This window comes from Pristiophorus japonicus, chromosome 12, assembly GCF_044704955.1.
Source record: "Pristiophorus japonicus isolate sPriJap1 chromosome 12, sPriJap1.hap1, whole genome shotgun sequence".
Classification (NCBI taxonomy): domain Eukaryota; kingdom Metazoa; phylum Chordata; class Chondrichthyes; family Pristiophoridae; genus Pristiophorus; species Pristiophorus japonicus.
The window spans coordinates 31,728,648-31,752,297 of NC_091988.1; the positions used below are offsets into that span (position 1 = coordinate 31,728,648).

Here is a 23,650-nt window from a genome sequence, read left to right on the forward strand (position 1 = left end):
GTTTTGCCAAATTTTCCTATGTAACAACAGCGACTACATTTCAAAAGTAACCAATTGGTGTGAAGTGCTTTGCGATGTCCCAAGGAATGATTAAGGCACCATATAATTGCAAAAAAAAAAATCAGAAAATGGAAAACATGTCAGTCAGTATCTGCAAAGAGAAAAGACAGATTATCCCTTCATACACCCTTCATAACCTATCGTTCCTCTTTACAGATGCTGATTAACCTGTACATTTACAGAATGTTCAGAATAGTTCAAATTTTCAGTATTTGCATTTTTATTTTACAATAGAAATGCAAGTTATTTTCCTTTTTTATGAAGCTTTGTTAATTATGGAAAAGTGGGACAGAAGAAAATGGGTACAAGTATAATATGGACTGAAGGATCTCTCTGAAATCATTAGCTTAATCCCTGATGAGATTGTTTGAAAGTTGGGCAGTATATTGATGTATCATTGAATGTGATTTATGAAGCACTCGAACAAATTGAATAACATTTGGATGGGGTGGGGGAGAGGGACTTTTGGGGCCTGTTCTACCCTATAGAAGAGTATTTCACATTAATGTGATTGCACAGTAACAACCCGATCCATCTCTCACTCTAGACCAAAGCAGGGTCAGCAGTGGGAGACATAAAACTAAGATGTGGAAATATTAAGTGTTTATTGGCACAAAATCACTTGCATTATTCATTGTACTGCAGTGCAGTTAATTCAAACCACAGGAAGACTTGCTGAGCTGCTAGAGCACAGAGTTTAGTGCAACAGACTAGTGTGCCGGAGAGGAATGGCATTGATTTGATCCCATGAATCCTCATTAGATACTGTTTTTCTTAATCAGATTAAGTTGGAGGCAATGAACTAAAGCTCGACAATTCCTTCACAGAAATGGAAATAAAAGCGAGAGAATGAGTTGGCTGAAGCTCAGACTCTTTTAGAGGAATATTGGTAGAAACGCTGATGCAAAGTGCCGGCCTACTCTTTCAATCAGGGAACGGTGGATGCAATTGGGTGTCGGGGCAGTGGGATAGGTGGGGGGCAGTGGGATAGATGGGGGGCAGTGGGATAGGTGGGGGGCAGTGGGATAGGTAGGGGGCAGTGGGATAGATGGGGGGCAGTGGGATAGGTAGGGGGCAGTGGGATAGATGGGAGGCAGTGGGATAGATGGGGGGCAGTGGGATAGGTGGGGGGCAGTGGGATAGGTGGGGGGCAGTGGGATAGGTGGGGGGCAGTGGGATACGTGGGGGGCAGTGGGATAGATGGGGGGCAGTGGGATAGGTAGGGGGCAGTGGGATAGATGGGGGGCAGTGGGATAGGTAGGGGGCAGTGGGATAGATGGGAGGCAGTGGGATAGATGGGGGGCAGTGGGATAGGTGGGGGGCAGTGGGATAGGTGGGGGGCAGTGGGATAGATGGGGGGACAGTGGGATAGGTGGGGGGACAGTGGGATAGGTGGGGGGGCAGTGGGATAGGTGGGGGGGCAGTGGGATAGGTGGGGGGTCAGTGGGATAGGTGGGGGCAGTGGGATAGGTGGGGGGGCAGTGCGATAGGTGGGGGGACAGTGCGATAGGTGGGGGGGCAGTGGGATAGGTGGGGGGGCAGTGGGATAGATGGGGAGACAGTGGGATAGGTAGGGGGCAGTGGGATAGGTGGGGGGCAGTGGGATAGGTGGGGGGCAGTGAGATAGGTGGGGGCAGTGGGATAGGTGGGGGCAGTGGGATAGGTGGGGGGCAGTGGGATAGGTGGGTGGGCAGTGGGATAGATGGGGAGAGTGGGATAGATGGGGGGCAGTGGGATAGGTGGGGGGGCAGTAGGATAGGTGGAGGGGCAGTGGGATAGGTGGGGGGCAGTGGGATAGGTGGGAGGGCAATGGGATAGGTGGGGGGGCAGTGGGATAGGTGGGGGCAGTGGGATAGGTGGGGGGGGCAGTGGGATAGATGGGGGGCAGTGGGATAGGTGGGGGGCAGTGGGATAGCTGGGAGGCAGTGGGATAGATGGGGAGACAGTGGGATAGATGGGAGGCAGTGGGATAGATGGGGGGACAGTGGGATAGGTGGGGGGACAGTGGGATAGGTGGGGGGCAGTGGGATAGGTGGGGGCAGTGGGATAGGTGGGGGGCAGTGGGATAGGTGGGGGGCAGTGGGATAGGTGGGGGAGCAGTGGGATAGGTGTGGGGCAGTGGGATAGGTGGGAGGCAGTGGGATAGCTGGGAGGCAGTGGGATAGATGGGGAGACAGTGGGATAGATGGGGGGCAGTGGGATAGATGGGGGGCAGTGGGATAGGTGGGGGGACAGTGCGATAGGTGGGGGGCAGTGGGATAGGTGGGGGGGCAGTGGGATAGGTGGGGGGCAGTGGGATAGGTGGGGGGCAGTGGGATAGGTGGGGGGCAGAGAGATAGGTGGGGGGCAGTGGGATAGGTGGGGGCAGTGGGATAGGTGGGGGGCAGTGGGATAGGTGGGGGCAGTGGGATAGGTGGGGGGCAGTGGGATAGGTGGGGGGGCAGTGGGATAGGTGGGGGGGAAGTAGGATAGGTGGGGGGGCAGTGGGATAGGTGGGGGGCAGAGGGATAGGTGGGGGGCAGTGGGATAGGTGGGGGGAGCAGTGGGATAGGTGGGGGGAGCAGTGGGATAGGTGGGGGGGCAGTGGGATAGGTGGGGGGCAGTGGGATAGGTGGGGAGGCAGTGGGATAGGTGGGGGGACAGTGGGATAGGTGGGGGGGCAGTGGGATAGATGGGGGGCAGTGGGATAGGTGGGGGTCAGTGGGATAGATGGGGGGACAGTGGGATAGATGGGGGGCAGTGGGATAGGTGGGGGGCAGTGGGATAGGTGGGGGGGCAGTGGGATAGGTGGAGGGACAGTGGGATAGGTGGAGGGACAGTGGGATAGGTGGGGGGGGGCAGTGGGATAGATGGGGGGCAGTGGGATAGGTGGGGGTCAGTGGGATAGATGGGGGGACAGTGGGATAGGTGGGGGCAGTGGGATAGATGGGGAGAGTGGGATAGGTGGGGGGCAGTGGGATAGATGGGGGGCAGTGGGATAGGTGGGGGGCAGTGGGATAGGTGTGGGGCAGTGGGATAGGTGGGGGACAGAGGGATAGGTGGGGACAGTGGGATAGGTGTGGGGCAGTGGGATAGGTGGGGGGGGGCAGTAGGATAGGTGGAGGGGCAGTGGGATAGATGGGGGGCAGTGGGATATACATGGGGGGCAGTGGGATAGATGGGGGGATAGTGGGATAGGTGGGGGGCAGTGGGATAGATGGGGGGGCAGTGGGATAGGTGGGGGGACAGTGCGATAGGTGGGGGGCAGTGGGATAGGTGGGGGGCAGAGAGATAGGTGGGGGGCAGTGGGATAGGTGGGGGCAGTGGGATAGGTGGGGGGCAGTGGGATAGGTGGGGGGCAGTGGGATAGGTGGGGGGGCAGTGGGATAGGTGGGGGGGCAGTGGGATAGGTGGGGGGGAAGTAGGATAGGTGGGGGGGCAGTGGGATAGGTGGGGGGCAGAGGGATAGGTGGGGGGCAGAGGGTTAGGTGGGGGGGCAGTGGGATAGGTGGGGGGGCAGTGGGATAGGTGGGGGGCAGTGGGATAGGTGGGGGGGCAGTGGGATAGGTGGGGGGACAGTGGGATAGGTGGGGGGACAGTGGGATAAATGGGGGGCAGTGGGATAGGTGGGGGTCAGTGGGATAGATGGGGGGACAGTGGGATAGATGGGGGGGCAGTGGGATAGGTGGGGGGCAGTGGTATAGGTGGGGGGGCAGTGGGATAGGTGGGGGGCAGAGAGATAGGTGGGGGGCAGTGGGATAGGTGGGGGCAGTGGGATAGGTGGGGGGCAGTGGGATAGGTGGGGGGCAGTGGGATAGGTGGGGGGGCAGTGGGATAGGTGGGGGGGCAGTGGGATAGGTGGGGGGGCAGTGGGATAGGTGGGGGGTAAGTAGGATAGGTGGGGGGGCAGTGGGATAGGTGGGGGGCAGAGGGATAGGTGGGGGGCAGAGGGTTAGGTGGGGGGGCAGTGGGATAGGTGGGGGGGCAGTGGGATAGGTGGGGGGCAGTGGGATAGGTGGGGGTCAGTGGGATAGGTGGGGGGACAGTGGGATAGGTGGGGGGCAGTGGGATAAATGGGGGGCAGTGGGATAGATGGGGGGACAGTGGGATAGATGGGGGGACAGTGGGATAGATGGGGGGGCAGTGGAATAGGTGGGGGGCAGTGGGATAGGTGGGGGGGCAGTGGGATAGGTGGAGGGACAGTGGGATAAGTGGGGGGGCAGTGGGATAGATGGGGGGCAGTGGGATAGGTGGGGGTCAGTGGGATAGATGGGGGGACAGTGGGATAGGTGGGGGGCAGTGGGATAGATGGGGGGCAGTGGGATAGATGGGGGGACAGTGGGATAGGTGGGGGGCAGTGGGATAGGTGGGAGGCAGTGGGATAGATGGGGAGACAATTGGATAGGTGGAGGGCAGTGGGATAGATGGGGGGACAGTGGGATAGGTGGGGGGCAGTGGGACAGGTGGGAGGCAGTGGGATAGATGGGGGGACAGTGGGATAGGTGGGGGGCAGTGGGATAGGTGGGGGGCAGTGGGATAGGTGGGGGGCAGTGGGATAGGTGGGGGGGCAGTGGTAAAGGTGGGGGGCAGTGGGATAGGTGGGAGGGCAATGGGATAGGTGGGGGGGCAGTGGGATAGGTGTGGGCAGTGGGATAGGTGGGGGGGGCAGTGGGATAGATGAGGGGCAGTGGGATAGGTGGGAGGGGCAGTGGGATAGGTAGGGGGGCAGTGAGATAGGTGTGGGGCAGTGGGATAGGTGGGGGGCAGTGGGATAGTTGGGGGGGCAGTGGGATAGGTGGGGGACAGTGGGATAGATGGGGGAAGGAGAGATCAATTAGAAAGAGGATTAGAAAAAACTTTAAGCAAATGCAAACTGAAGAAGAATGTAGAGAGGATCTTATATTTGATAAATAAGGTAGGAGATTTCTGGTTACTAGAGAGGTGTCTTCTAAATGTATTGTAATCAATAACCAAAGTATTGTTAAGTTTTTACAATGTGTAATCTTGTTTATAAGATAGTTGAATTCTGAATGCAACATTTAACATAAGTCAGTGAGACCCTTTTTCTCCTTTCAAAGCTATAAGAAATGGAGCTCTTGATGTCACCTCGATGCTGTTGTGTTTTGGGGCAGCTGTGAACTTGGAGTGCATTAATAAGAGGACAGCCCTGCACGAAGCTGCCAAACTGGGTAGGAAGGATTTAGTGGATTTACTGATTCGCTCTGGAGCCTATCTAGACCCTGAAAGTGCCTTTGGACTCACCCCACTAGCTCTTGCTGCACAGAATGGATGTACAGAAGTGGTGAAACTTTTACTCCACAAAGGTAATGCATCATTTGCATAGTGTATATGCTATTGATCAGGATGCTCCCATGGTTCTTGTTAGTTGACTAGAGCAATGTCTGATAGATAAAGTCCACTGTCAGTCAAGGCTCAACAAGATAGCCTCAATGTTCTGATTAGCCCTAGCTGAGGTTCAAACCCCGTGTTCAGTGCATCATCAATGATTGGAACATTGGAATTGCTAGATGAAAAAGGACCAAGGCCCATCTAGTTCATCTTCTACCATCCTCGCAGTCACATGATGCAACAATAATGGAGTTGCTGATTAATCATAGCAATCAATCAATCTCTAACAATTAACCTACAACAAACCCAGACATGACACAAGGGAAATCCCAGTGGTGAAGATCTATGGCAATCATAGGTCCAAAGTTCCCTGTTCCACCTTCCACCTCTAAAACACCGCCCATCTCTTCCCCTACTTCACCCCCACTGCCACTATAATTCTAATCCATCCCTTTGTCACCTCCAGACTATACTTTTGTGATGCTCAGCCAAGCTGCAACCTACATAAACTCCAACTCATTCAGATCTCAGCTGCCTACATCGCATGCTACACAAAATCCCTCACCTATCACCCTCATCCTTGCTGCTCAGTAGCTTCACATCCCCCAGCACATTTATTTCAACATCTGGGTGGTCTTCTTCAAATTCTTTTGTGGCCTCACTCCCTCTACACAACATTTTTGAGCCCCACGTCTCTGCTTGAACTGTTCACTTTCCAATGCTGATCTACTGCCCATTTCCCTTTTTCCTCTCTCTGCTTTGCCATCGGTCGTAGAATGTGCAACCATTTTGTTCCCATTCTCTGCAACGCCTTCCTTACCTCCACCCCAAGATTGTAAAGGCATTGGCAAAATTGATCGAAGCAAATAGTGAAGAGTTCAAATACAAGTGGACACAAGTAACAAATTAGGAAGTTATTAGCAAGAAGGGAACTCAGACAGAACTTTGTTATCCCAAAGTAACATTTATATGGAATGAGTTACCAGGGAGATCATTGAAGCAGGCAATACAAGGTGCTTTGCAGATTGATGGATCTGGTAAAAAGGCAGGTAGCTAGAGTTGATCTACGAAAAGAGGCAGGCTTGTTGGGACTTAATGATCTTAATTACCTGTTACCAATTTTTCTTCAAAATATGTCTTTTTTGTTGTCATTTAAGATCACATTACTCTTTTACAGCTAACAGAGAGGGGAAACTTCCATGATCTCACTGTGAGCTGAATTCAATCCAAGGTCTAAATATGAAAGAGTGGATATCATACCCCTGCCCCATCCAGCCTCACCCTACTTCTGACTTTAAACGAACTTGTCTCTGTTTCACAGGAGCTGATGTCCTGTCTCAAGCATCTGATGGCGTGTCTGTGTTATTTGAGGCTGCTACAGTTGCGAACTCTGAATGCCTGGCACTTCTATTGGAATATGGGGCTGATGCCAATGTTCCTAAATACACTGGTCACCTGCCCATTCACAGGGCATCATACAAAGGGCACTATCAGTAAGTCTGAGAAATATATATCAGGCAGAATACCACTACAGTGATGATGTTTTTATTTCCAATAGTTTGAATAAAAACCTGAGGTGAAATTGCAGCGCTTTTAAAAAAAAAAATTTTTTTTAATGTTGAAATACTGTGGCTATAATTTAGACAAATCTGAAGTTTTCATTTTCAATTATACCAAGGTAAGTATACAAATTGGTTTATTCCTTTCTATCTCCTATGTGGTAATTTTGGCTGAATACTCTAGATTGTGGTTGAAGGGACTAACCTTTAAGGCCTTTACCAAGGCCCTTTCCTCTGGACTGAGGAAATTCCACCCGGTGGAGTTGCTGCCCATTTACCCACTCTCAAGTTGACTTGGAACCTGACCTTGGCTTAGTCTTGTATATAAAGAACTGGCCCAGGTCATGAGACTTTTGTTGGGGGTGGAGGGAGCCTGAGTGCGATTGTGAGCATTGGCTATATTCAAATGCTGCTTCTCCAAGTCTGCGGCACTTGTATCTATCAGCAGGCATTGTTGCCTTTCTTGTCTATTTTGTCATCCACAATCATTGTTCGAAACACAAAAAATTAATAATATTCTTATAGCTTCATCATTATTAATTTTTAGTATTCAAATCATCATAGGCAGTCCCTTGGAATCGAGGAAGACTTGCTTCCACTCCCGAAGTGAGTTATTTGGTGGCTGAACAGTCCAGTACGAGAGCCACAGACTCTGTCACAGGTGGGACAGATAGTCGTTGAGGGAAGGGGTGGGTGGAACTGGTTCGCCGCACGCTCTTTCAAATAGGACTTCCTTGGAACTGTTACTTATCTGTAGGATACTCGAGCATTATTATAGGAATCTCATACAAATTTTCCCTGCCAATGTTTTCTTTGATAAAGTAATCTGCATAAGGCATTTCCCCCAGCATTTGATACCAATCTAAGAATCATTTCAAATCATTGGGCTGTTTTGATTCTTCCAGCCCAACTCTATCTATGGTGGATAAGTTCTGACGAAAGGTCATCGACCTGTAATGTTAACTCTGTTTCTCTCTCCTCAAATGCTGCCTGACCTGCTGAGTATTTCCAGCATTTTCTGTTTTTATTTCCATTTATGGTGAAATGCTGCACCAAGTGCTGGGAACTGGCAAAGCTCATTATTATCGGCCACTGTTGGAACTGAGACCCAATAACATGCAAAACGAACCATTTAACTACTCTGCTCCAAAGTTAAATAATAATATTTTTGAATGGTTGGGAATTTCAGTCTATAACCCCTTTTTAAACGAGCAGCTTTATGCTGGGAGATACTGATATTAATGTCACATTGTGACACCACACCAGGGGATGTGGTGTATTTGGACTTCCAGAAGGCATTTGACAAGGTGCTACATAAAAGGTTGCTGCACAAGATAAAAGTTCACGGGGTTGGGGATAATATATTAGCATGGATAGAGAATTGGCTAACAAACAGAAAACAGAGAGTCGTGATAAATGGTTCATTCTCGGGTTGGCAATCAGTAACTAGTGGGGTGCTGCTGGGATCAGTGCTGGGACCCCAACTATTTACAATCTATATTTACAATTTGGAAAAAGGGACTGAGTGCAACGTTGCCAAGTTTTCTGACGATACAAATGGGAGGAAAAGCAATGTGTGAGGAGGACACAAAAAATCTGCAAAAGGACATAGACAGGCTAAATGAGTGGGCATAAATTTGGCAGATGGAGTATAATGTTGGAAAGTGTGAGGTCATGCACTTTGGCAGAAAAAAATCAAAGAGCAAGTTATTATTTAAATGGAGAAAGATTGCAAAGTGCTGCATTCCAGAGGGACCTGGGGGTACATGTGCATGAAACACAAAAGAATAGTATGCAGGTACAGCAAGTGATCAGGAAGGCCAATGGAATCTTGGCCTTTATTGCAAAGGGGATGGAGTATAAAAGCAGGAAAGTCTTGCTACAGCTATACAGGGTATTGTTGAGGCTACACCTGGAATACTGCTATTTACGAAAGGATATACTTGCTTTGGAGGCAGTTCAGAGAAGGTTCACCAGGTTGATTCCGGAGATGAGGGGGTTGAATTATGAGGAAAGGTTGAGTAGGTTGGGCCTCTACTCTTTGGAATTCAGAAGAATGAGAGGTGATCTTATCGAAATGTATAAGATTGTGAGGGGGCTTGACAAGGTGGACGCAGAGAGGATGTTTCCACTGATGGGGGAGACTAGAACAAGAGGGCATGATCTTAGAATAAGGGGCCGCCCATTTAAAACTGAGATGAGAAGAAATTTCTTCTCTCAGACGGTTGTAAATCTGCGGAATTCGCTACCTTAGAGAGCTGTGGAAGCTGGGACATTGAATAAATTTAAGACAGAAATAGACAGTTTCTTAAACGATAAGGGGTTATGGGGAGCGGGCAGGGAAGTGGAGCTGAGCCCATGAACAGATCAACCATGATCTTATTGAATGGTGGAGCAGGCTCGAGGGGCCATATAGCCTACTCCTGTTCCTATTTCTTATGTCCTTCTTTAGCTACGTTCCTGTGTAAATCCTCCAGATCGCGTAGCACCAATTAGAAAACGTATCCTAAAACTAGCAAGGTGACGTAAACAAATAATGTTATCCTACCAGCTTTTGCATTTCAGCAGTCTCCCAGTGCAGCTTATCCCGGTTTACATTCCCCCCACTACCAATCTCCATCGGCTGATGGCCAGAGTTGGGGCTGGTAAATTCTGCAGTAGCTTGCAAAACCTGTTAAGAATTGAGGGGGTGAAATTGCCCCGTTAGCACCTCCGAGAAAGGCAAGGCAAGGCAGTTTTCGCCCGGAGGAGGGGGGGGCGCTACCGCCTCCCGGGAAATTGCCCCGGAGGTTTGGGAGGAGCTGTCTCAGCTGTGCCCCGCCGCGCGCGGCGACTCTTCACTGCCCTGCGCCAATCCCTTAACACCCCACGGGGGAAATTGCTCCACGGGTCACAAGGCTGATGTGGGCGGATGTCAATGCCAGCTTCGCGGGTCGCAAATCTGGCGGACATCTGCTCCCAGGGCGCTGTTTAAAGGGGACGCCTGCAATGCCCCGGGCCGCCATCTTTATTTGCCGGCCGACTTTTGGGTTGGCCCGATCGTGCCGGCCCTGGCTTGGACCAGGCTGCTATCACGCAGCCCAGCATTCCCTTTGGGTGTCGGGCTGCTGACCCGGTCTCACACTGCCCTGGTGGTCCAGTGGCGGACACCAAAGAGCTATGCAGAGTGCGCAGCAGCCCTCCCCTTTAATCCAAGGGGAGGTGCGTTGTGGCGCATCAGTGCTACGCAGAGCATCCACGTAGCATGACCTCACTGGAGGGATACCACCCCCAATCGGGGTGAGGGGCAATTTCGCCTCCTGAGTTTCCAGTGCCACCATAGCAAGATAAGTCAGATGCAGTTGCAGGCAAGAGAACTGTGCATGTGCTATCAGCTGCAGCTTTATAACTCTAAGCCTGAAGTTGGTGGGGCTCATGTAAACAGAACAGAGGCAGACTACTTCCTTTTAGCTTCAGTGTTCAGTTTAATCTGAAATAAAAACAAAAATTGCTGGAAAACACAATTTGTTGCTCAGCATCTGAAAATAAAACAGGTAAATGTTTGAGACCCTTTGTCCAGCTGATGAAGGGTGTAAACTTGAAACATTAATTTCACTGATCACTTTATTCCAGTACTGGCGGACCTGCCATGTTTTTCTGAGATTTTCTATTTTATTTCTGATTTCCATTATGTGCAGCTTTTTTTCATTGCTATAGTTTATTTTTGTCTGGTTTTCCTTAGCGCATTGAAGCTGTTAATTCCAGCGACAGATTACTCTGCTATTAAGGAGAGTGGGATAAGTCCAGTGCACTCCGCAGCAGCAGGTGGCCACCAAGAATGCCTCAAGTTGCTTCTGCAGTCCAGTTTCGATGTCAATTTCATGCTCAGTCCCAGGCTTCGCAAAGGCTATGATGATCACAGAAAATCTGCTCTCTATTTTTGTGTGTCCAATAATGATGTCTGCTCTGCTCGGCTGCTCCTGGAGGCTGGAGCACTACCAAACCAAGATCCTATCAATTGTCTCCAGCTAGCTGTCAGACTGGGCAACTATGAGCTCATAAACTTGCTTCTTCGCCATGGAGCCAATGTAAATTACTATTGCAGAGTGAACACAACTCACTTCCCATCTGCTCTGCAATATGCATTAAATGACGAAGTTATGTTGAGGATGTTGTTCAGTTACGGCTATGACATCCATCGATGCTTTGATTGTCCACATGAAAACAAAATTCATCCCCTCGTTGTCTTTGAAGGATGGACACCTACAATCATTAAAGACAACATGGTAGGTACTGGATTATTCTGTCTATTTCAGTGTTAGAGTAACTGGGCTTTCCCCATGGCTTTGTGACAGATCCCTGACCAATCACTATTAGATATTGGCCCAGATTTTGCGGTAAAACTAACAGTGAGGCTATCAGTGCTCACCGGTATTGAAGTGTTCATAGGACAGCAACTTCCGGTGATCGCATATGCACAGTTCAACTCGGAAATCAGGAAGTTGCTGTCAGAGTTGCCCTGCTCCTCCAGAAGCTTCTCTATAACAGGGTCTCACCAAGAGACTCAGCATTGAAAATACATGGGATGGTGTAAAGTTATGGTTCTTGCCTGTTAGACACCCACTAACTATTGGTGGAGATTTAAAAAAATTTAAACAAAATAATTTTTAAAACTTTCTTTTGGGCTCTTTACTCTCTTCCCTAATCCAATCTTTCTTTCCCTCTCTTTATTTTGCTTTCTGTACATGATTTGGCATTGAATTAACTATTCGAACTTACACTTCCTGGTTCAGACTCTGTGCACCTCATTGAGGATTCTTGAATCTGATTGGTTAAGGAGATACACAATTACCTGCCCTGTTCAAACGGGACCCAGATCCCCTGTAGAGGATACTGTGCTGAATTGGATTTCTAGTCACTGCAACTTCCAGTGCAAAAGCCCATAGAAAGTCTGTGGGCAAGTGTAAGTGCAATAAACGGCTGGCGCTATTCCTTCACCACTGACCGCAAAATCCAAGCCATTGTGCCTTGAAGCCTGGTTCTTGCTCTGGGTTTTATGATCAACTACTCTCAGATCATAACTAATTTTGTTTTTTTAGATTTATTTATATCTATGTTAGTTAACAAACCATACAATGATAGTCTCCTGTGTAAGATGTATATTTCTTTGTGGAGCCCTTGTTCCTTCTCTCTCTTTACATCAGATAAGTGTATCTACTTTCCACGAGCTCAGATTTTTAAACAGGATACTCCATGCACTTATAGTAATAAAGGGCTCAATTTAACCCAAAGCATTTTTTTGGCGTACTTGAATTACACCCGATTTTTTGGGGGCCTAATTACGCCCCAAAAAAATTCTAAATTGGATTTCTTCATTTTGGCGTGGCGTAACCTGACCTTTAGTTTTGGGGGTGGAGTCTTGATCTGTGCCAAAAAGATCTGGCTGCCATGGTAACCAGGGACACAGTGTGAGCTGAGACTGCAAAGTGAAGCATACAGCCAGTTCCCAACACATTCAAAGAATTGAAAAACACATAGCAGCAACTTACCTCCAACCCCACCTGAAAGGCTTGCCGGTCCGGTCCCATTCTTGGTCCCCGGTTCAGTTGTGGAATTCTCTCTCCCTCTCTCTGTGAACAGGGGACTGAGAATGGGACCGGACCAGGAGAATGGGGACTGAGAATGGGACTGGACAGCCTTCGGGTGGGATTGCAGGTAAGTAGCTGCTATGTGTTTTTCAATTCTTTTAGTGCATCCGGGCATCTGCTGCACCGATTTCCTTAACTCTAGGGAAGGTTTTTCAGTAGAGGCCACATACGCTGGCCAAAGCACAACTGGAGTAACTCTCAGCTGGCCAAACTTCCCTAATTGGTGTAGGTGGCTGGATACGCCCACTTTGGCTGAAAAAAACTGATCTAAAAAAAAATCGTAACTAACTGAGTTACACTGGTGCAAATTGATTGGGGAAGCTGTGGTTTTTCAACTTAGGTCCAAAATAGTGGCGCAAATCACTGGGGAAAATTGAGCCCAATGTGAGTACATGTATCAATGAGTCATACACATCAGATTCATCTCCGCTTTGGGCTAATTTAGCTGCTCTCAGCCAAGCTGGCAAGTGGGTTCCATGCTCTTGGACAAGGGAGGGATAAATCTTTCAGGGTTTCCACTCCTGCTCGCCATAAAATAACCTCTGCTGGAAGGTGCATGTGTGCTCTCGGGGCGAGAACAGGATTGAGCTTGGCTGCAATGCTCTCCACAGACTGTCGACATTCCCCATGTACAATGAATCAACCCTGCTCAATACTGAAACTATGCCAAAAGTGGAAAGGTTTCATTATTCAGCATTGAAGTATTTTACCTGAAAAACACAAATTCATCAAAAAGATAGTGGGCCATAATTTGCGGCCCCTAAGGTGCGTACGAGGTGTGCATGCGCCCATAGGGGCAGCGCATGTTCCGGGTTTAGGTATGCGAAGCGCATGCGCTAAAACCCGGAACTTGTGATCTGTCAAGACTCTTCTTGACAGTTCGCACACATCCCCAGGAAAAGCGCCTCCGCAGGCAGAGAATTGGGCTATTTGACCAACTTCTGCCCAGCGAATGCCTGTGAAATTCTTACGCCTGGTAAAAGCGTAAAGCCTGCTTTTACCAGCGTAAGAGTTTTAAAGAACAGAAAAATAATTTTTTTTCCAATAATTTATACACTTAAAAACCGGTGAAATAAGATAAGTTTATTTTTAGCCCCTTTAAAATCTGTAAATTTATTTTTCAAAAAAATGACATTATTTTTGTGTTGAATATTTAATTAAAAATGATTTTGTCTAATTTTTAAAAGTGATTTAAAAAAAAATGTTGAAGTGTACGTGTATTTTTGGGGGTACAGCTGTATTTCCACTCATACTTCTGAGGATTCCACACATACGCCGGCTTTTGTATAGAGGCCCAGGAGTGCAAGTGTCCGAACCTCTGGGACCATCAGGTAAGTTTGTAGATTTTTTGCTGGTTGGAGGCATCTGCTCGTGGGAAACCAGCGACCACAAATTTAGGGCCAAAAGAATGTGAAAAGGTGCACAGTTGAGCTGCGAAACAGGGTTTCATGAACGCAAGCTTCTGGGGCTTCAGGAGTAAATGAAAGTTTCGTCCACTAACCTTGAATATGCCACAACAATGCTTCCACTCAAGCAAGATTTTAATGCCTAAATATATTATTGAATTCAGCTGTGGACAATGCTTTTTGTTGTAGTTTAAAAACGCAGAAGGAAACAATCAATTTTTAAAACATTTATCGAATTATTATATAGTCTTTTGAATTTCTATTTCAGTTTTGTGAAGTCATTACTTTAAACTGGTTAAAGCACCTATCTGGGAAAGTGATCCGTGTGATGTTGGATTATGTGGCTCAGGTTCATTTCTGCTCTAAATTGGAAGCTGCACTTGAAGAACAAAATGAATGGTCAGAAATCAGACATATCATGAGTAAGTTTCTGATTATATGGTTTCAATGTCTTTGCTAATTAAGGTGCACTAATGAATATTAGCTCTATATATTGGCTTTCCCAGGACACATTTAGGGTGCACTTATACTGCAGTGTCACAGCAAAATAGTTTTCTCTTTGTAGCAATGCTAAAATTATTGTAGAAACTCCAAGTCCAACCCAACTCTTAAGAGAAGCAGTGTAAGATTAATTGGGTTTGACACTGCGGGGAATATAACTCCACTGTTTTAACAAGTCCCTCGGAGCTCCTTAGCACTATTTAGAGTGCGGATGATCGCATCAAAGTTCTGTACATGTGTGTTAGCAATCCCCTTGAGCCAGGCAATATGAATGGTCTCAGACATATATTCTAGGAAATTTATCTTAGAAATTCAAACTTTGCACAATTCTTATATTTCTTTTAAGTTAATGAACTTTCATATTAAATTGTGGCTTGATAAACTGGGGTTTACATTAATACACCAAATATATTCTCGTTGCTAAACAATTCATCATCATCATAGGTAATCCCTCGGGATCGAGGATGACTTGCTTTCATACTAAAAATGAGTACTCAGGTGACTGAAGAATTCAATTTAAATGGTGGAAGATGCCTGTGCGTGAATTCTTTTAAGCTGGGGTGGCCGTTGCACACCAGCCACCACACGGGCTTGACGGAGCAAGGTCTTGGTCCAGTGGCAAGGGGATCCAAGACGACTGGATACCAGGCTCCACCGATTAACTTGCTGCAGTACCACTATCTTAATTGCAAACAAACTCACATTGGTTCAGGTTGCCACTTTGGGTGTAATTTATTTAAAGCTATCTTTTTAAACTCTAAATTTCAAGTTTAATAAGTTTCTATTATTCTCATTATTTGATTTTGTTGTATTTCAACTCATTTCATGTGAGAAGTGTTTAACCTCACAAGAGTATATTACTTTCCAACTGAGTAGCAGAGAGCTGTGCAAGGTTTGTACATTAGTTGAGTCCGCAAGCTTATTTAGGAGGACATTTCTGCTTTTGATCTTCTGAAATACTTTGGTGAGACGGTCCTTGTAGGTAAGTGTGTAATCCACAGTTATTCCTAGATTTACTGACTTAAGTGCTCACCATTTCCATCCAAGAAGTTGTTGAGTTCTCATGAAGTGATGACATTATTATGAAGGGAGCATGACAACACTGTCTTCGACACACTAGGCGTTTCCATTTTTTGCAGTGGCTGCCATGTCTTGGTTCAAGTTGTCCTCAATCTTTCTGAAGTCTCTGTCTCTTGAAGCAAAGCAGATATCATCTGCTTACGCGAATGGTCTGCAGTATGTTGGAGGCAGTTCATAGAATCATAGAATGGTTACAGCAGAGAAGGAGGTCATAGAAACATAGAAACATAGAAAATAGGTGCAGGAGTAGGCCATTCGGCCCTTCTAGCCTGCACCGCCATTCAATGAGTTCATGGCTGAACATGCAACTTCAGTACCCCATTCCTGCTTTCTCACCATACCCCTTGATCCCCCTAGTAGTAAGGACTTCATCCAACTCCTTTTTGAATATATTTAGTGAATTGGCCTCAACAACTTTCTGTGGTAGAGAATTCCACAGGTTCGCCACTCTCTGGGTGAAGAAATTCCTCCTCATCTCGGTCCTAAATGGCTTACCCCTTATCCTTAGACTGTGTCCCCTGGTTCTGGACTTCCCCAACATTGGGAACATTCTTCCTGCATCTAACCTGTCTAAGCCCGTCAGAATTTTAAACGTTTCTATGAGGTCCCCTCTCATTCTTCTGAACTCCAGTGAATACAAGCCCAGTTGATCCAGTCTTTCTTGATAGGTCAGTCCCGCCATCCCGGGAATCAGTCTGGTGAACCTTCGCTGCACTCCCTCAATAGAAAGAATGTCCTTCCTCAGGTTAGGCGACCAAAACTGTACACAATACTCCAGGTGTGGCCTCACCAAGGCCCTGTACAACTGTAGCAACACCTCCCTGCCCCTGTACTCAAATCCCCTCGCTATGAAGGCCAACATGCCATTTGCTTTCTTAACCGCCTGCTGTACCTGCATGCCAACCTTCAATGACTGATGTACCATGACATCCAGGTCTCTTTGCACCTCCCCTTTTCCTAATCTGTCACCATTCAGATAATAGTCTGTCTCTCTGTTTTTACCACCTAAGTGGATAACCTCATATTTATCCACATTATACTTCATCTGCCATGCATTTGCCCACTCACCTAACCTATCCAAGTCGCTCTGCAGCCTCATAGCATCCTCCTCGCCGCTCACACTGCCACCCAACTTAGTGTCATCCGCAAATTTGGAGATACTACATTTAATCCCCTCGTCTAAATCATTAATGTACAGTGTAAACAGCTGGGGCCCCAGCACAGAACCTTGCGGTACCCCACTATTCACTGCCTGCCATTCTGAAAAGTCCCCATTTACTCCTACTCTTTGCTTCCTGTCTGACAACCAGTTCTCAATCCATGTCAGCACACTACCCCCAATCCCATGTGCTTTAACTTTGCACATTAATCTCTTGTGTGGGATCTTGTCGAAAGCCTTCTGAAAGTCCAAATATACTACATCAACTGGTTCTCCCTTGTCCACTCTACTGGAAACATCCTCAAAAAATTCCAGAAGATTTGTCAAGCATGATTTCTCTTTCACAAATCCATGCTGACTTGGACCTATCATGTCACCTCTTTCCAAATGCACTGCTATGACATCCTTAATACTTGATTCCATCATTTTACCCACTACCGATGTCAGGCTGACCGGTCTATAATTCCCTGTTATCTCTCTCCCTCCTTTTTTAAAAAATGGGGTTACATTGGCTACCCTCCACTCCATAGGAACTGATCCAGAGTCAATGGAATGTTGGAAAATGACTGTCAATGCATCCACTATTTCCAAGGCCACCTCCTTAAGTACTCTGGGATGCAGTCCATCAGGCCCTGGGGATTTATCGGCCTTCAATCCCATCAATTTCCCCAACACAATTTCCCGACTAATAAGGATTTCCCTCAGTTCCTCCTCCTTACTAGACCCCCCGACCCCTTTTATATCCGGAAGGTTGTTTGTGTCCTCCTTAGTGAATACCGAACCAAAGTACTTGTTCAATTGGTCCGCCATTTCTTTGTTCCCCGTTATGACTTCCCCCGATTCTGACTGCAGGGGACCTACATTTGTCTTTACTAACCTTTTTCTCTTTACATATCTATAGAAACTTTTGCAATCCGTCTTAATGTTCCCTGCAAGCTTCTTCTCGTACTCCATTTTCCCTGCCCTAATCAAACCCTTTGTCCTCCTCTGCTGAGTTCTAAATCTCTCCCAGTCCCCGAGTTCGCTGCTATTTCTGGCCAATTTGTATGCCACTTCCTTGGCTTTAATACTATCCCTGATTTCCCTTGATAGCCACGGTTGAGCCACCTTCCCTTTTTTATTTTTACGCCAGACAGGAATGTACAATTGTTGTAGTTCATCCATGCAGTCTCTAAATGTCTGCCATTGCCCATCCACAGTCAACTCCTTCAGTATCATTCGCCAATCTATCCTAGCCAATTCACGCCTCATACCTTCAAAGTTACCCTTCTTTAAGTTCTGGACCATGGTCTCTGAATTAACTGTTTCATTCTCCATCCTAATGCAGAATTCCACCATATTATGGTCACTCTTCCCCAAGGGGCCTCGCACAACGAGATTGCTAATTAATCCCCTCTCATTACACAACACCCAGTCTAAGATGGCCTCCCCTCTAGTTGGTTCCTCGACATATTGGTCTAGAAAACCATCCCTTATGCACTCCAGGAAATCCTCCTCCACCGTATTGCTTCCAGTTTGGTTAACCCAATCTATGTGCATATTAAAGTCACCCATTATAACTGCTGCACCTTTATTGCACGCACCCCTAATTTCATGTTTGATGCCCTCCCCAACATCACTACTACTGTTTGGAGGTCTGTACACAACTCCCACTAACGTTTTTTGCCCTTTGGTATTCTGCAGCTCTACCCATATAGATTCCACATCATCCAAGCTAATGTCCTTCCGAACGATTGCCTTAATTTCCTCCTTAACCAGCAATGCTACCCCACCTCCTTTTCCTTTTATTCTATCTTTCCTGAATGTTGAATACCCCTGGATGTTGAGTTCCCAGCCCTGATCATCCTGGAGCCACGTCTCCGCAATCCCAATCACATCATATTTGTTAACATCTATTGGCACAGTTAATTCATCCACCTTATTGCGGATACTCCTTGCATTAAGACACAAAGCCTTCAGGCTTGTTTTTTTAACACCCTTTGTCCTTTTAGAATTTTGCTGTACAATAGCCCTTTTTGTTCTTTGCCTTGGGTTTCTCTGCCCTCCACTTTTCCTCATCTCCTTTCTGTCTTTTGCTTTTGCCTCCTTTTTGTTTCCCTCTGTCTCCCTGCATTGGTTCCCATGCCCCTGCCATATTAGTTTAACTCCTCCCCAACAGCACTAGCAAACACTCCCCCTAGGACATTGGTTCCGGTCCTGCCCAGGTGCAGACCGTCCGGTTTGTACTGGTCCCACCTCCCCCAGAACCGGTTCCAATGCCCCAGGAATTTGAATCCCTCCCTGCTGCACCACTGTTCAAGCCACGTATTCATCTGCGCTATCCTGCGATTCCTACTCTGACTAGCACGTGGCACTGGTAGCAATCCCGAGATTACTACTTTTGAGGTCCTACTTTTTAAATTTAGCTCCTAGCTCCTTAAATTCGTTTCGTAGGACCTCATCCCTTTTTTTACCTATGTCGTTGTACCACGACAACTGTCTGATCTCCCTCCCTTTTTAGAATGTCCTGCACCCGCTCCGAGACATCCTTGACCCTTGTACCAGGGCCCATCGAGCCTGTGCCGGCTTTCTGTAAGAGCAATTCAGCTAGTCCCACTCCCCCGCCCTTTCTCCGTAGCACTGCTAATTTTTTTCCTTCGTGTATTTATCCAATTCCCTTTTGAAATCCACGATTGAGTCTGCCTCCACCACCCTTTCAGGCAGTGCATTCCAGATCCTAACCACTCGCTGCATAAAAAAGTTTTTCCTCATGTCGCCTTTGGTTCTTTTGCCAATCACCCCTGGGGAACACCATTGTATACCTTCCTCCCGTCCGAAAAAGAACCATTCACCATTACTCTCTGTTTCCTGTCACTTAGCCAATTTTGTTTCCCATGCTGCACTGACCCTTTTATTCCATGTGCTTCAACTTTGCTGGTAAGCCAATTATGTGGCACTTTGTCAAACGCCTTTTGGAAGTCCATCCATATGCACCACATCAACTGCATTACCCTCATCAACCGTCTCTGTTGCCTCATCAAAAAACTCAATCAAGTTAGTTAAACATGATTTGCCTTTAAAAATGCTGTGCTGGTTTTCCTTAATTAATCCAACGTCCAAGTGTCTGTTAACTTTGTTCCTGATTAGTGTTTCATACCGAGGTTAAACTGACAGGCCTGTAGCTGCTGGGTTTATCTCTACACCCTTTTTTGAACATGGGTGCAACATTTGCAATTCTCCAGTCCTCTGGCACCGCCCCCATATCTAAGAATTGGAAGATTATGGCCAGTATCTCCGCAATTTCCTCCTTAACTTCCCTCAGCATTCTAGGGTGCATCTCATCCGATCTTGGGGACTTATCAACTTTTATAGACAGCCTTTCTAATACCTTCTCTTCATCAATTTTTATCTCATCCAGTATCTTCACTACCTCCTCTTTCACCATGACTTTGACAGCATCTTCTTCCTTGGTGAAGACAGATGCCAAGTACTCATTTAGTACCTCAGCCATGCCCTCTGCCTCCATGAGTAGATCTCCTTTTTGGTCTCTAACCAGCACCCCACCCCCTTCTTACTTACTACCTGTTTATTATTTATATGCCTATAGAAGATTTTTGAATTCCATTTTATGCTAGCTTCCAATCTATTCTCGTGCTCCCTCTTTGCCCCTCTTATTTTTTTTCACTTCCTCTTTGAACTTTCTATATTCAGCCTGATTCTCACATGTATTCTCAACCTGACATCTGTCATATGTGCTCTTTTTCTGCTTCATCTTGCTCTCTATCTCTTTCATCATTTAGGGAGCTCTGGCTTTAGTTGCCCTACTTTTCCTCCTTCCTCAACTGTACTCAAACCAACTCCTCTTTAAAGGCAGCCCATTGTTTGATTACAGTTTTTCTTACCAATCTTTGATTCCAATTTACCTGGGTCAGATCCATTCTCAACCCACTGAAATTGACCTTCCTTCAATTAAGTATTTTTACTCTAAATTGCTCCTTGTCCTTTTCAATAGCTAATCTAAACCTTATGATACTATGATCACTGTTCCCTAAATGTTCCCCTACTGACACTTGCTCCATTTGACCCACCCCATTCCCCAGAAACAGTGTTGGGCTGGAAACGATCTGATCAAGAAAGTTCTCCTGAACACACTTCAGAAATTCATCCCCCTCCATGCCCTTTACACTATTTCAATCCCAGTCTATATTAGGATAGTTGGAATCCCCCATTATCACTACTCTATAGTTCTGGCACCTCCCTGTAATTTCCACGCAAATTTGCTCCTCTATATCTGTCCCACTAGTTGGTGACCTATAGAATACACCTAGTAGTGTAATGGCACCTCTATTATTTCTTAACTCTAACCAAATAGATTCTTTCCTTAACCCCTCCAGGACATCCTCTCTCTCCAGCACTATAGCATTCTCCTTAACCAATACTGCCACCCCACCTCCTTTCTTTCATTCCCTATTTTTCCTGAACACCTTATATCCTGGAATATTTAAAACCTAATCCTGCCCCTTTTTGAGCCAGGTCTCCGTTACCGACATGACATCATATTCCCATGTGACTATTTGCGCCTGCTCTCCAACTACATTTACCATGCTTCATGTGTTTACACACATGCTCTATAAACCTATCTTAGACCTTCTTGTATTCTCCCTTAGACTGACCCCACAATCTGTCCTTACTATTTCTTAATCTAGTGCTCTCTGTCTCTTCCAATCCTTTGTGCACTTTGTTTCTCCTTTCTAATGCTACATCCAGGTGCCCGTCTCTCTGCCAAATTCGTTTAAACTCTCCCCAACAGCACTAGCAACCCTCCCACGAGGACTTTGGTTTCAGGTCTGTTGAGGTATAACACATCTGGTCTGTACAAGACCACCCCCCCCCCTCTGCCCCTCCCCCCAGAACCGGTCCCAATGTCCCAGGAATCTGAAGCTCTCCCTCCTGCAACATCTCTCATTTGCTCTTTACTCCTATTTCTATACTCACTAGCTCGTGCATAGGGAGTAATCCAGAGATTACTACTTTTGAGATTCTGCTTTTTAATCTCTTTGCTAGCTCCCTAAAATCTGCCTGCAGGACCTCATCCCTCTTCCTACCTATGTTGTTGGTACCTTTATGGACCATGACATAAAATAAATAAATTCCTAAGCAATGTTCTAATGTTAACAAGTAGCCAAAAGTTTTCGCATCACTCCACATCACTCAAACAGCAGGTACCCTTCTTAATTGGTACACTTATTATAATGGCACCATTTAAAGTATGCTGAGCAATTTGCCAGGGTCTATCTTAGAAATCTGCTCCAAATTTTTATCTCTTTAATTTGGATCATGGAAATCTAGTAAATGCTAAATTCTGGAATATTCTAAGAACATAAAAATTAGGAGCAGGAGTAAGGCATACGGCATCTCGAGCCTGCTCTGCTATTCAATAAGATCATGGCTGATCTTCGTTCTAGGATGTGGTCATCGCTGCAAGGCCAGCATTTATTGGCCATCTCTAATTGCCCTTGAGAAGGTGGTGGTGAGCTGCCTTCTTGAACCGTTGCAGTCCTTGTGGTGAAGGTACTCCCACAGTGCTGTTAGGGAGGGAGTTCAAGGATTTTGACCCAGCGACATTGAAAGAACGGCGATATATTTCCAAGTTAAAATGGTGTGTAACTTGGAGGGGAACTTGCAGGTGAAGGTGCTTCCATGCGCCTGCAGTCTTGTCCTTCTAGGGAGTAGAGGCAATATTGGACTGTACAGTCACCTGAGAACTCGCTTTTAGAGTGGAAGCAAATCTTCCTCGATTTCGAAGGACTGCCTATGATGATGAGAGGTCACAGGTTTGGGAGGTGCTGCCAAAGAAGCTGTGGCGAATTATTACAGTGCATCTTACACATGGTACACACTGCAGCTGCAGTGCGCTGGTGGTGGAGGGAGTGAATATTTAAGGTGGTGGATGGGGTGCCAATCAAGCGGGCTGCTTTGTCCTGGATGGTGTCGAGCTTCTTGAGTGTTGTTGGAGCTGCACTCATCCAGGCAAGTGGAGAGTATTCCATCACACTCCTGAATTGTGCCTTGTAGATGGTGGAAAAGCTTTGGAGAGTCAGGAGGTGAAACACTCGCTGCAGAATACTCAGATTCTGACCCGCTCTTGTTGTCACAGTATTTATGCGGCTGGTCCAGTTAAGTTTCTGGTCAATGGTGGTCCCCAGGATGTTGATGTTGGGGGATCCAGCGATGGTAATGTCATTGAATATCATGGGAGGTGGTCAGACTCTACGACCTAACTCCACTTTCCTGCCCTATCTTATATCCCTTCATTCCCCTACAGTCCAAAAATCTATCTGTCTCAGCCTTGTATATACTCAACGATTCAACAACCACAGCCCTTTGTAGTACAGAATTCCAAAGATTCACAACCATCTGAGTGAAGAAGTTCTTCCTCATCTCAGTCTTCTGAAACACTACCTTTTTTTTTATATAAATTATATGTATCATTTATATTAAACTTTGTATGTTAATATTTCTAGAAAAATAACGTGAATTATGTATTTAAAAAAAAATCTTTCATTCATATTCTCCAAGTAGTTTCACATTTATGATGATTTCCTTCCTAATTCCAGAAAACCCACGTTCATTGAAGCATTTGTGCAGGCTGAAGATCCGAAAATGCATGGGCCGGATGAGGCTGCGATGTCCGGTATTTATGACATTCTTGTCACTGCCCAGTCGTCTTAAATACTACATTCTCTTTAAAGAATATAACCTTTATAATGGGGAAGAAACTTGATAGATTGCTGATTTTGCATTTTTACATTTTAAAGAGAACCATTACCAGTGTGCTTTTGAAGTCAATAGATTCATAGATCTGTGCTGTTAGAATCTGCGAGATTTAAAAATGTAGTGGAAGTTAGTATTTCGCTTGATCAAACCATTAAATCAACATACACAATGAAA

The 23,650-nt window shown here is 46.5% G+C and overlaps 1 protein-coding gene across 1 annotated transcript in view; it reads left to right on the plus strand.

Moving 5' to 3' along the window:
- asb14a (ankyrin repeat and SOCS box containing 14a) overlaps nucleotides 1–23,650 on the plus strand; it is a 56,574-nt gene extending 32,924 nt beyond the window's left edge. Inside the window, exons 6-10 of the mRNA XM_070895278.1 lie at nucleotides 5,118–5,363; nucleotides 6,710–6,881; nucleotides 10,669–11,212; nucleotides 14,249–14,402; nucleotides 23,317–23,650. Coding sequence (XP_070751379.1) covers nucleotides 5,118–5,363; nucleotides 6,710–6,881; nucleotides 10,669–11,212; nucleotides 14,249–14,402; nucleotides 23,317–23,483 — 1,283 coding nt within the window. The 3' untranslated portion in view covers nucleotides 23,484–23,650. The remainder of the gene's footprint in view (nucleotides 1–5,117; nucleotides 5,364–6,709; nucleotides 6,882–10,668; nucleotides 11,213–14,248; nucleotides 14,403–23,316) is intronic.